Here is a 13,834-nt window from a genome sequence, read left to right on the forward strand (position 1 = left end):
AGAGGCTGTTGAAGCAGAACCACGACGGTTCCCTCAGATTTACCCGATCAGGGCGCCGCTTCATTACACTTCACACAAAACAGTGAAATTAGTCTCCAATGAGAGAGAATCCAGCAGGAAAAGATGGAGAAGCTTTAAGATGCTGAGCAGAAGGAGAAGTTCAGGGTTAAAGGTCAGTGTTTGTGAGGATGTGTACCTGCCCCAGACTCACGGCGCCGCTGACCTCCAACAGACAGGAAGTGTGACCTCAGAGCAGCGAAAACACACCTGGAGGAGGCTTCAGAGGCTGAAGGACGGCGTGGAAACAGCTGTAAGAGAGCTGCGAGCGCCATCTGCTGGTGGATTAAATCATTTCAAATCTAAAAGTTTACCAGCAGACATCATAAAAATACCTTCAGGTCCATCAGATCTTCATCTGAGCAAACAAACCTTTCCTTCTAATGGAAAACACCTGCGGTTCAACCTGCAAGGGCTCATGGGAAATGTAGTTCCAGCCTCACAGAGCTGGAAGAAGGAAAAAGAAACTCTTTTCAAGATTAATTATCAACAGTTTTTAAAAGATGCCGATTATCATCGAGGCAAAAACCTTTTTGGGCTGGAAATAAAAGTGGGTTTGAGTGTCGCTCGGGGGTCAAAGAGGTGAGAGGTCACATTAAGGCCAGCAGGGAGCTTCCACAGAGTGGGAAATGACCAAACCCAGTGATTCATAAAGCTGATCTTTCTCCTGTTTTCATCCACAGAAAAACAGTAAGAATCAGTCCAATCCTGATTCTGGCTTCAGTGTTTGAGAAGAACTGGAGTTCATATCTGTTCATCATGACCTCGTCGACCTTCGCTGTCCTCCGACCCGTCGAAAAGAGTTGAACCAAAACATCTTCTGTTGTTCAATATTTTCATTCATCTTCTCTCAGTTTCCCCCGGACATCTCCCACATAAACACTTCCTGTTAGCTGCATGAGCTAACGGCGCCACAGACATTTTATTCCATCCATCAATTTACCTGAAAAGGTTAAAGACGCCTCAGTTCAGGGGTTCATTTTAAAAAGAACAAGTCTGCCCTCTAGTGGTAGCGAGTAGAAACAAGCTTTAGATGCTCGACCCAATTTGGTGCTTAAATAATTAAGTTTGTAGAAGCTCTAAACATTAAAAATGTATCCCAAATGTCTACTTCATCAGTTACCAGAGAGAAAAACAGACACTTTTCCCCCAAAAACCATCAGAAAGGTTCAGGGAACAGTTTTAAAAAGCATGTTGGACAAGACAAAGACCCTTAATGTTACTCTGATTAATGCCACTTTTAGCTGCAATTAGCAGCAAGCTGACCAATGAGATGAGACCCCGCCCCCTAGAGGGCGGGGCCGTTCAGTGGGCGGGGTCTTAAAGAGACAGGAGCCAAATCAGAGCTGACAACAAATAAATGAAAATAAAGCATCGCAAACCTTTAGAAAGGCTGATAAACAAATGAAGAGACGAGAGAAAAGAAGTCTAATACTTTATTTCAATTCTGCAAAGTCTATCACAGGTGAAAGAGAACCAAACATGTAAATATATACATACACAGGAAATAAAACTGAATATAAATATCGTGTAGCATGAAATAAAACTAGTCAGCTAAAACAAAAACAGGAGCCATGCAATGTGAGCGGTTTCAATGGAAAAACTGAGGCTTATTTACAGCGCTGCATCTCTTCATTTGTTCCCTCTGCCGTAAGAAGCGGTGATGCTAGCGTTAGCACGGTTAGCATTGTGCAGGACGACCAGGTGTGTTCCCAGAACTCTTCTACCCAAAAGGCACACATTCAGGAAATCAAAAGTACATTTCAAGTTGGAGTTTTTGCTGTTTATAGTCAAACTAACTACTTAGACGGCAACAATGCTGCAGATATCTGTGAGTTTCTCATGCAGGTTTGAAGTCACGCTGCACAGAGACGTAAAGGGAAGCGAGCTGTCGTTGCCTGGCGCTGGATCACCGGCTCTGGACTCCGCTGGTTCTGGAGCCAACATTCAGTCCAGAGTTGACTGGTACAGTACATTTAAAAGTCAGAGTGTTGTGGTTGAAGAGATACAGTAAGGCCTGGAAGTATTCGGTAACATTATCCTTCATTTTCTGCAGTTGGAAATGTTCTTTTTTGCTTTTCAGTTGAGATTCAGTTTCATTTCAGCCTTTTGTGGTGAGATTTACTGCCAATGCAGATCATAAAAGTGCATTTTGCCAAAGGCAGAGGCCCTAATGTGACTTCAGAACAGTCTGTTTTAATGAAGGCGTGACTAAGACCCGAAGCAGCCAGCTGCTCTTAACGCTAAAGAATTTGACACAAAGCTTCTAGTCGGGGCTTTTTCTCAGTAACTTTCTCCGATTTCTTAGTGAACAGGAACTTATTAAACAAATGAGAACATTTCCCAAAAGGTCCAACAGTGCCCTCGTCCTCAGGCTCCTCTGGAGCGTTTGGTTGGACTTGCTGAGTGCGCCAGACGGGTGGAGCTTAGCGTCAGGAAAGTCCAACCAGTCAGAGGCTTTCAGGAGGAAGTTTCAGGAGCGCCACGAAAAAGAGCAAAGGGCGTCCATTTTTAAATGTATCTTTATGTCTTTCAAGAAATAAATTAGTTTTTTACCATTTATATACTTTTCCCCCTTTTTCCCCCATTTCCTAATTCCATCGTCCTCCAGGAACTATCCGAGGTCACATTGTGGAGGCAGATTCTGGGGAGTCATTCCCATCAAATAAATAAATAAATAACTGGGGGAGGCTTTAAAACAGAACCAACGGGGGAAAAGTACATAAATCTAAATGGATCTAAATCTACGCACATTTATTTCTAATTTGTTTGCATTTCTACAGGTTTGGGATGAATCCTTCCCTCTTTATATTGGTTTCTTTCCTCTTTTTCAGGTCGCAGCCCCGTCCTTCCCCCTTTCTGCTGAGACAGCACATTCTCTGGAGTTAACAGGCTGTTAGTATTATAAGAAGCAGCAGTAACATTTCATTATTATTATTATTATTATCATAGAATGACACTTCTGTACACTGACAGGAACACAATGGAGATTTACAGTGCTTCGACGTGGAAACCCCGGCTGGATTTCTCTGTTTATTGCTAAAGTCCAGGTATGAAACACTGTTTTACTGCGTTCATAATCAGCGGGAACCCCCACAACGCTTCACAGCTGCCCATCAGCCCGGTCGCCTGCTGCTCGGAGCGTCTCACGGTTCAGATTGTCCACCTCTGGCACATTTACACGTCGCCCATTGTTTTGCTACTTCACATTTCGAAGGTTGAAGTCTCAAAGTGGCTTACATTCGATTTATTCGCCTTATTCAAAGATTCCTGCTGACGGTCCGTCAGCATCCAGCTGTGACGAGCTGCCGCTAATCTAACCTTCAGGTGCACCTCCACAGTAATTTGGAATGAAACTCAACAAACAGTAGTCTTGACTTGACAGTAGAAATCAAAACTAACAAACTCCCAGTTCAAACGCAGCTGGGCCTTAAGATTCACAGGTCAGAACATCACTCTACAGCCTTTAAGACTCTGCTGAGCTGTTTTAAATATGCATAGATAAAAATAATCCCAGCTGTGCGACACTTATCCGCTGACGTCGGTAACAGATCATTAAAACAGGTTTTTTGGGGTCTTTTTGCTCATTAAACTGAGCTTTTTTCTTATTTTCAAACATTTTCAAACAACTAACTAAATATTTACAGTTTTAGGCTTGTTTTTTTTTCATTGACAGCAAAATTCCACAAATGGAACAACAAACATATTTAAAAAGGAATGTTTTATATCAAACATGGTCCCGATAGAAGTAAAAACTAAAGTTGGACGAGTCGCGTGAAGCTAAGAGGCCAACTTCCTCCCACTGTGCTGTGATTGGTCAGCTCCTGTGGGCTGAGCTGGACTCCGCCCACCTCAAAATGTAAGGAAAGCATCTGATTGGCTGTGAGGTTAGGACACGCCCATGAGTACAGGATGAGTCATCAGCACTTTTTAACCCTTTTCCAGGAAATGGAAAACTCTGAAATTCTACTAAAAAATCCCAGAAAACTAACTTTTTTTCCTGTTATTGAAGTAAAGTGAAGACAGATAACATTAAAGGTCATTTTCTGGGTGTCGTTTAAACCCAAAAACTTTATATTTAGGAATTATTTTCCATGAAATTGATCCTTTCATGACTTTGAGATGTAATTTTTTCCTTTTTCTTTTGGTCCTGTCTCATTTTATTCAACTTTACTCAAAGTTTATTAAACTTTAACACGATTACTGCTGTTTTAGAGATTGTTGGATGTATTTAAACGAGTTCAGCACTTCAACTGTGGCTGTTTTAAATGTGCCGTAGAAATAAAGTTAAACTACTTCTCCTACTGAATTAATCTTAATTAATAAACTGATTTAATCACTTCGAACCAGTTAAGGAAACATGTCAGAACAGACTGGATCGAACTTGTCTGTAAATCTGAAAGATTTAAAGCTCAAAGGTTGTGACTGAAGGTGTTAAAACAGATGATAATCTCATGATTTGATGTTAGCTAATAAAAATCTAAATATTACTTCATGCAGATTGGTCAATACTTCATCTTTATCACAGTTTTGACTCACGATACGTCAGGAAACATTAAATTTGCATGTTGCAGAGGTTCAAAAGTGATCTAACTGGGATTTTTAGTTAAAAAAGAAGCTTTTATCACAGATTCTAGAAGCTGTTCAGTCATGATACAAAAGATAAACTAAGTTCCTTCTCACAGTGTTGACTTTACGCCAACAAGCACAAAATTAGTGTTTTGAGATGATTGTTTTTTCATGGCTGAGACCTTTTAATTTGACCTTTTTCCATCCTGGCAGAAACTTCCTGGTGAAATAACTGATAAGTGTCGCACAGACTGGCTTCTTCTTCTGCTCATACCGGAACAGTAATTGAGCAGATTGTGATGTTTTGTGTTTAAAACAACATTCTGCTGGTGTTTGGGCCCAGAATAAAACAACCTCTTTTCTTTAAAATACATCTATAGCGCTGAAAACCATTGGCCAGACAAATGATGGGTCGCTGTAAACCCACTTTTTAAAAGGAAGCTCTTCGCTGCACTCATTTTGAAAAAGGAAAACAGCCTTTTAAAGACCACAGAGCTGCTCTCTTTAAAAGTGGAATTCTTCTCAGACTGATCCACCGGGTGCAATGAGGCAGTGGTCCAGGAGGGAGGAGGAGCTCTTTACATTCGATATACTGTAAGGTTTGATGTGTCAAAGCAAAGCGGATTAAAGGTACTGAAAATCAATACAAATACTGACGGCAACAAGTTTCCTGCTGCACTGAGAGGAAGGAACCTAAAACTCTCCTTCAAACTCACCTCAGGTCCTTCATGGGTTTAAGAAGACAAAGCTAAGATACTCTTCAGGGTCACTTCAGCTCCACAAAAGGTTTCAAAATGAGCTAAAAATGGTTTCTACTCTTTTTTCCATCGTACGGTGATGGAAGAGGAAGTCTTAAGGCTCACGACTCTAAGGGTAGTGTGGAAGATCTGCTCCTAAATGGTCCTGAAACTGGAGCCGTGAGCTCCTCAGATGGCTTCAGCAGCGAGGCTGCTGAGGAAATGAGATGGGTGAAGGAAAGATGAAGTGTGGGCACGAGGCCTGGTCCTACAAAGACGCTTAACTCTAGACTTATCATCGCCCAGCAGAATGGAAAGTTTCTGTGAGGCTGGAAGCTGAGGAGTTAGTAGGAGGAGATGTCGGAGGAGCTGCTGCTGTTGCTGGTGGAGGTCTGAGCTCGCTTGATGTACAAGTTCAGCAGCTTCATCTGCAGGAGGGAAACATTCAAAGTAACCCGTCAGTTATGATGGAGACAGGAAGTCGTTGGGTTTAAGAAGCCAATTGAATAAGCACACCAGGTGAATTATGACCCTTTTGGCTATCCATATCCCTTTTTTAACATCCTGATTTTCTGACCCTTGTGTTTTGCAGTGAATCCTTTCTAATGTTCAGCTTTAGGCGACGGTACCTTGCTGCCGGTCAGCTGGGCCAGGTACGGTTTCAGCTCCTCTCCGATCACAGAGTAGATGGCCACCAGGCAGAAAACGCTGGCCTTCCTCACGCTGCTTTCTGTGTTGTCGTAGCCCTGCATCAACACACGAATCGAACTGACCAACAAGCGACTGCACGACCCGCCACACTCTGCAAAACGAGCCGAATTAAAGCGGCTCCGGGACCGGCGCCTCACCTGCAGCAGCCCGGGGATGATGTCAGGAAGCAGCTGGTGGAGCGGCTCCTTGGCAATGCGCTCGATGGCCCTCGTGAGCATCTTGATGGCGGCCAGGTTGATGGGGTAATCGGCCGTCTGCACGATCGGACAGAGGACTTTGATGCACTGCTCCGGGTGGATGGAGCCCGCCAGCGTGGAGGCCGCCTCCTCAGCCGCCCGCACCACCTGCAACAGACCAAGAAGAAGAAGACAAGGCGTCGAATCACAATTAAAACTAGAAAAAAAGCTGTTCCTGCGAAACAGCTGTGAGAATGCTTTATAAGTTGAATGGATTAGTTGAACATGCTCAAAAAGCTGAATCTAGTGAAAATATAGCAGAAATCAAGTGATTAATAGTTAAAATGGCTTCAGTGTAATATACAGCAGGGAGTGGAAGAGTGATGTCATCAGTGATGTCATCAGTGACAGGAATGTTTGTCAACAGCTGCAGCTCTCTCCCTGTATAACCTGCAGAAATTGCATTTTGGATACTATGACCTCCTGTGAGAAAACCGGAAGAGCGAGGAAAATAATTTGAAGACCGTAAGAAGCAGAAGGCTTGGAGGAACGCAGCAATGTAGTTTTTATTTCAATGGAGTGAAAAATATTTAAACGGCAGCGAGTTGAACACAGTTGAACCTGTCTCTGGTGTCAGACCAAATTTCCATTGGAGTTAGTGAGAGAAATTGAAAGGTTTCTCTGGCTTCAAGGCTCATAGCTGAAATTCTGTAAATGTGAGCTATTTAGTAGTTACATCAGCTGAAAGAGGACAAGTGTACCTACATTTTAAGGTATAATCTGTTTGTCTGAGTTAAACCGCATGAAAGTTAGAGGCATTTGTTTGAATATCAGAAAAAGTTAAAATGTTCAGTCTGCCACTCTAATCTTCTCATTCATAAAAATCAAGAAGGAGCAAAAATGTTTTTTAAACTGTCATATTTCAAAATTGGCTTAATATTTTAAAAAGCTGAATCATTTGGTAATAGCTGAATGTCTTGTGAACATTTTAAAGTTTGAATGGTGTCTCCAGCTGAATGTATGTTGAACTAGTTAGGTTGGAAAGAGGAGGAAGTTTTTGAAGAGTTGAAAGAAATTTCCATTCATTTGAATGACGGGAAAATTTGAATTAAAAGTTAAATAGTTTAAAAAGTATAAAAGTTATAAACACCAAAAGTCATAGCATAAATCTCCGGAAGGAGCTGAACGTTTTGATACCAACATTGTTGAAATCAGTGAAAGATTGCAGGAGTAGTTAAGTGCCAAAAAAGAGAAACAGGAAAACAATAGTGAGAATGCCTTAAAGTATTCTCATTATTAGCAAGCAAATGGTCCTGAAACAATCCTAATCACCTCCTTGTGCGAGTCTTTGTGAGCCTCCAGCGTCTTCATGATGGTGAGCTCGGCGTAGTTCTTGAAGCGGGCCGGCTGGTTCCTCAGGATCTCCTTCATCACCCGTAACGCCAACGCTCGGATTGTGTGCTGACGGAGGAGAAGTCAGAAAACCTCAGAAACATTTCAACAGTCGTCTGAAAGGACCCATTGTGGCACCATATGTCCTCACGTCTTTGTCGCCGAGCGTCTCGAGGAGAAGCAGCAGCATGGTTTTGAAGTGCTCCTCCCACACCGCCAGGCTGTCCTCGCGGGCCACCTTCAGCAGCTCCAGCAGGGTCCCCCGACGCTCCTCTGGGCCCTTCTCTGCCGCCTGACCCTGGGAGAGCTCCTTCAGCAGCTCCCCGACCAGCTGCACCTGTTCAGCAGGTGCCGCTGCACCAAGAGGGAAGGACAGTTATTTACTCGCCACTTTTTAAAGACGTTACAAACCGTTTCTCAGAGTTCTCGGTCACTCGTTACCTGGGAAGTTTTTGGGGTTCAGGATCTTGTTTTCCACACATTCCTGTCGGCGGCCTGCAAACAGAAAGCTTCAGAGAGAGGAAAACACGACGTGATGAAGGGAAAGAAACGCGAACACGCTCACCGTCCCGCTGCTGCTCGATGCCATCGTCGTACAGAGCGGCCTTGTCCAACGAGCCGTCGGTGTAGTTGTACGGGTTGTACTCTCGGAAGCGCGGCCCGGCAAAGGATCGCGGCGAAGGAGTGTTGAGCAGTGAAGTCTTGTTGTCCAGAGCTGTGCGTCCACCTTCCACAACATCAGCACAGTGCCGAGGGTCCGCATCCGAGGATGCTGCGAATCCAGCCTGAGGAGACAAACGAAGCTGTAACTTCCATCGGATCAAAGCTCAAAGACTCACTTTCTGAGTCCACAGTCCTCACCGTTCCATCTCTTTTGCTGTCCCGCCTCAGCGGCTCCATCAGGTCCTCTTGGCTGCGGAAGCTGAAGTTCTGGATGGCCTCGGTGACGCCACGCAGCGAGCTGTAGATGTCGTCGGAGTTCAGGTTCTCGCTGTCGTACTCCAGCATGCTGCGGTACCACAAACACACGGCAGGACTGAAAACAAGCGCACGGCAGCGGCTCCAGCTAAGGTTTCATCATCAGGGGAGGGGCTGCTTGAAAGAAATAGTCCCTGCTTCTTTGAAGAAACCGTGCACGGACAGTTCAGACGGGGTTCACCAAAAACCGTCATGTGATGGCATGGAATCGGCGCCGCTTTGGGGCCAGATTTACTAACTTTTTGTGCTGAAAAACATGCTGTAATTTGGGAGTGACTCTGATCCAAAGGGACTTACAAGCGGGAACCACACTGAAGCTTCAGTACATGAGACATCCTGGTGCTAAATTTACAGGACAGGGAACAAATAGAGCGGGGAAAGGCGTGGAGAAGCTGTGTTAGCGGTGATGGAGGAGGAAGGAGAGCGGGACGCCCTGCTCTCTGGGCCTTCGGTCATTAACACCCTTTTTACATCCAAAGCAGTGTTTTTAAACCTTGAAATGCCAACTGGAGCAGGCTGCTTAAACCCTTTCCTTTGCCTGTAGCGGTGCGTTTATCCTGCTGCTGCGAGTGAAACAAACCTGCAAACTACACCTACAGGAGATGATGTCATAGCACCGTATCATGTAGGCTGCGTTTAACCACATCTGTCAGTCTCAGAACCTCTGGTTGGTAAACGCGTGTTTCTGGTTAGCAATAAAAAAAAACACCAACACCAGTCCGACCAAAGGGAGCTTTAGTTCTGCAACATGAAGGGAAAGGGCTGCAGGGTCTTTATTGGGTCAAAGGGTCAAAGGGAACACTTTTACTGCCTTCAACAGCCTTGTTAAACATTAGTTTGTGCACCCCGGTGTTGTGGGTGTCCACCACAGTGTTTGTTGTTGTGTTTCTGAGTGTCTGATATCTCACTCCTGTGGGTGTCCACCACAGTGTTTGTTGTTGTGTTTCTGAGTGTCTGATATCTCACTCCTGTGGGTGTCCACCACAGTGTTTGTTGTGTTTCTGAATGTCTGATATCTCACTCCTGTGGGTGTCCACCACAGCGTTTGTTGTGTTTCTGAGTGTCTGATATCTCACTCCTGTGGGTGTCCACCACAGTGTTTGTTGTTGTGTTTCTGAGTGTCTGATATCTCACTCCTGTGGGTGTCCACCACAGTGTTTGTTGTTGTGTTTCTGAGTGTCTGATATCTCACTCCTGTGGGTGTCCACCACAGTGTTTGTTGTGTTTCTGAATGTCTGATATCTCACTCCTGTGGGTGTCCACCACAGCGTTTGTTGTGTTTCTGAGTGTCTGATATCTCACTCCTGTGGGTGTCCACCACAGCGTTTGTTGTGTTTCTGAGTGTCTGATATCTCACTCCTGTGGGTGTCCACCACAGTGTTTGTTGTTGTGTTTCTGAGTGTCTGATATCTCACTCCTGTGGGTGTCCACCACAGCGTTTGTTGTGTTTCTGAGTGTCTGATATCTCACTCCTGTGGGTGTCCACCACAGTGTTTGTTGTGTTTCTGAATGTCTGATATCTCACTCCTGTGGGTGTCCACCACAGCGTTTGTTGTGTTTCTGAGTGTCTGATATCTCACTCCTGTGGGTGTCCACCACAGTGTTTGTTGTTGTGTTTCTGAGTGTCTGATATCTCACTCCTGTGGGTGTCCACCACAGTGTTTGTTGTTGTGTTTCTGAGTGTCTGATATCTCACTCCTGTGGGTGTCCACCACAGTGTTTGTTGTTGTGTTTCTGAGTGTCTGATATCTCACTCCTGTGGGTGTCCACCACAGTGTTTGTTGTGTTTCTGAGTGTCTGATATCTCACTCCTGTGGGTGTCCACCACAGCGTTTGTTGTGTTTCTGAGTGTCTGATATCTCACTCCTGTGGGTGTCCACCACAGTGTTTGTTGTTGTGTTTCTGAGTGTCTGATATCTCACTCCTGTGGGTGTCCACCACAGTGTTTGTTGTTGTGTTTCTGAGTGTCTGATATCTCACTCCTGTGGGTGTCCACCTCAGTGTTTGTTGTTGTGTTTCTGAGTGTCTGATATCTCACTCCTGTGGGTGTCCACCACAGTGTTTGTTGTGTTTCTGAGTGTCTGATATCTCACTCCTGTGGGTGTCCACCTCAGTGTTTGTTGTGTTTCTGAGTGTCTGATATCTCACTCCTGTGGGTGTCCACCACAGTGTTTGTTGTGTTTCTGAGTGTCTGATATCTCACTCCTGTGGGTGTCCACCACAGTGTTTGTTGTTGTGTTTCTGAGTGTCTGATATCTCACTCCTGTGGGTGTCCACCACAGTGTTTGTTGTTGTGTTTCTGAGTGTCTGATATCTCACTTCTGTGGGTGTCCACCACAGTGTTTGTTGTGTTTCTGAGTGTCTGATATCTCACTCCTGTGGGTGTCCACCTCAGTGTTTGTTGTTGTGTTTCTGAGTGTCTGATATCTCACTCCTGTGGGTGTCCACCACAGTGTTTGTTGTTGTGTTTCTGAGTGTCTGATATCTCACTCCTGTGGGTGTCCACCACAGTGTTTGTTGTTGTGTTTCTGAGTGTCTGATATCTCACTCCTGTGGGTGTCCACCACAGTGTTTGTTGTTGTGTTTCTGAGTGTCTGATATCTCACTCCTGTGGGTGTCCACCACAGTGTTTGTTGTTGTGTTTCTGAGTGTCTGATATCTCACTCCTGTGGGTGTCCACCACAGTGTTTGTTGTTGTGTTTCTGAGTGTCTGATATCTCACTCCTGTGGGTGTCCACCACAGTGTTTGTTGTTGTGTTTCTGAGTGTCTGATATCTCACTCCTGTGGGTGTCCACCACAGTGTTTGTTGTGTTTCTGAGTGTCTGATATCTCACTCCTGTGGGTGTCCACCACAGCGTTTGTTATTGTGTTTCTGAGTGTCTGATATCTCACTCCTGTGGGTGTCCACCTCAGTGTTTGTTGTGTTTCTGAGTGTCTGATATCTCACTCCTGTGGGTGTCCACCACAGTGTTTGTTGTTGTGTTTCTGAGTGTCTGATATCTCACTCCTGTGGGTGTCCACCACAGTGTTTGTTGTTGTGTTTCTGAGTGTCTGATATCTCACTCCTGTGGGTGTCCACCACAGTGTTTGTTGTGTTTCTGAGTGTCTGATATCTCACTCCTGTGGGTGTCCACCACAGCGTTTGTTGTTGTGTTTCTGAGTGTCTGATATCTCACTCCTGTGGGTGTCCACCTCAGTGTTTGTTGTGTTTCTGAGTGTCTGATATCTCACTCCTGTGGGTGTCCACCACAGCGTTTGTTGTTGTGTTTCTGAGTGTCTGATATCTCACTCCTGTGGGTGTCCACCACAGCGTTTGTTGTGTTTCTGAGTGTCTGATATCTCACTCCTGTGGGTGTCCACCACAGTGTTTGTTGTTGTGTTTCTGAGTGTCTGATATCTCACTCCTGTGGGTGTCCACCACAGCGTTTGTTGTTGTGTTTCTGAGTGTCTGATATCTCACTCCTGTGGGTGTCCACCACAGCGTTTGTTGTGTTTCTGAGTGTCTGATATCTCACTCCTGTGGGTGTCCACCACAGCGTTTGTTGTGTTTCTGAGTGTCTGATATCTCACTCCTGTGGGTGTTCACCACAGTGTTTGTTGTGTTTCTGAGTGTCTGATATCTCACTCCTGTGGGTGTCCACCACATCGTTTGTTGTTGTGTTTCTGAGTGTCTGATATCTCACTCCTGTGGGTGTCCACCACAGTGTTTGTTGTGTTTCTGAGTGTCTGATATCTCACTCCTGTGGGTGTCCACCTCAGTGTTTGTTGTGTTTCTGAGTGTCTGATATCTCACTCCTGTGGGTGTCCACCACAGCGTTTGTTGTGTTTCTGAGTGTCTGATATCTCACTCCTGTGGGTGTCCACCACAGCGTTTGTTGTGTTTCTGAGTGTCTGATATCTCACTCCTGTGGGTGTCCACCACAGCGTTTGTTGTGTTTCTGAGTGTCTGATATCTCACTCCTGTGGGTGTTCACCACAGTGTTTGTTGTGTTTCTGAGTGTCTGATATCTCACTCCTGTGGGTGTCCACCACAGTGTTTGTTGTTGTGTTTCTGAGTGTCTGATATCTCACTCCTGTGGGTGTCCACCACAGCGTTTGTTGTGTTTCTGAGTGTCTGATATCTCACTCCTGTGGGTGTTCACCACAGTGTTTGTTGTGTTTCTGAGTGTCTGATATCTCACTCCTGTGGGTGTTCACCACAGTGTTTGTTGTGTTTCTGAGTGTCTGATATCTCACTCCTGTGGGTGTCCACCTCAGTGTTTGTTGTTGTGTTTCTGAGTGTCTGATATCTCACTCCTGTGGGTGTCCACCACAGTGTTTGTTGTGTTTCTGAGTGTCTGATATCTCACTCCTGTGGGTGTCCACCACAGCGTTTGTTGTGTTTCTGAGTGTCTGATATCTCACTCCTGTGGGTGTCCACCACAGTGTTTGTTGTTGTGTTTCTGAGTGTCTGATATCTCACTCCTGTGGGTGTTCACCACAGTGTTTGTTGTGTTTCTGAGTGTCTGATATCTCACTCCTGTGGGTGTCCACCACAGTGTTTGTTGTTGTGTTTCTGAGTGTCTGATATCTCACTCCTGTGGGTGTCCACCACAGTGTTTGTTGTTGTGTTTCTGAGTGTCTGATATCTCACTCCTGTGGGTGTCCACCACAGTGTTTGTTGTTGTGTTTCTGAGTGTCTGATATCTCACTCCTGTGGGTGTCCACCACAGTGTTTGTTGTTGTGTTTCTGAGTGTCTGATATCTCACTTCTGTGGGTGTCCACCACAGCATTTGTTGTTGTGTTTCTGAGTGTCTGATATCTCACTCCTGTGGGTGTCCACCACAGTGTTTGTTGTGTTTCTGAGTGTCTGATATCTCACTCCTGTGGGTGTCCACCTCAGTGTTTGTTGTGTTTCTGAGTGTCTGATATCTCACTCCTGTCGGTATCCACCACAGTGTTTGTTGTGTTTCTGAGTGTCTGATATCTCACTCCTGTGGGTGTCCACCACAGTGTTTGTTGTTGTGTTTCTGAGTGTCTGATATCTCACTCCTGTGGGTGTCCACCACAGTGTTTGTTGTGTTTCTGAGTGTCTGATATCTCACTCCTGTGGGTGTCCACCACAGCGTTTGTTGTTGTGTTTCTGAGTGTCTGATATCTCACTCCTGTGGGTGTCCACCACAGCGTTTGTTGTTGTGTTTCTGAGTGTCTGATATCTCACTCCTGTGGGTGT

At 45.1% G+C, this 13,834-nt stretch overlaps 1 protein-coding gene across 1 annotated transcript in view; it reads right to left on the reverse strand.

Moving 5' to 3' along the window:
- Nucleotides 1–1,480: 1,480 nt before the first annotated feature.
- Nucleotides 1,481–13,834, reverse strand: part of LOC140288341 (CLIP-associating protein 1-B-like) — a 58,153-nt gene continuing 45,799 nt past the window's right edge. The window contains exons 34-41 of the mRNA XM_072379177.1: nucleotides 8,504–8,651; nucleotides 8,208–8,427; nucleotides 8,084–8,137; nucleotides 7,794–7,996; nucleotides 7,583–7,711; nucleotides 6,212–6,418; nucleotides 5,993–6,109; nucleotides 1,481–5,791 (exon numbers count right to left, since the gene is read on the reverse strand). Coding sequence (XP_072235278.1) covers nucleotides 5,708–5,791; nucleotides 5,993–6,109; nucleotides 6,212–6,418; nucleotides 7,583–7,711; nucleotides 7,794–7,996; nucleotides 8,084–8,137; nucleotides 8,208–8,427; nucleotides 8,504–8,651 — 1,162 coding nt within the window. The 3' untranslated portion in view covers nucleotides 1,481–5,707. The remainder of the gene's footprint in view (nucleotides 5,792–5,992; nucleotides 6,110–6,211; nucleotides 6,419–7,582; nucleotides 7,712–7,793; nucleotides 7,997–8,083; nucleotides 8,138–8,207; nucleotides 8,428–8,503; nucleotides 8,652–13,834) is intronic.

Source organism: Leuresthes tenuis, unplaced genomic scaffold (assembly GCF_036924035.1).
Source record: "Leuresthes tenuis unplaced genomic scaffold, fLeuTen1.0.hap1 SCAF_1, whole genome shotgun sequence".
Lineage (NCBI taxonomy): Eukaryota > Metazoa > Chordata > Actinopteri > Atheriniformes > Atherinopsidae > Leuresthes > Leuresthes tenuis.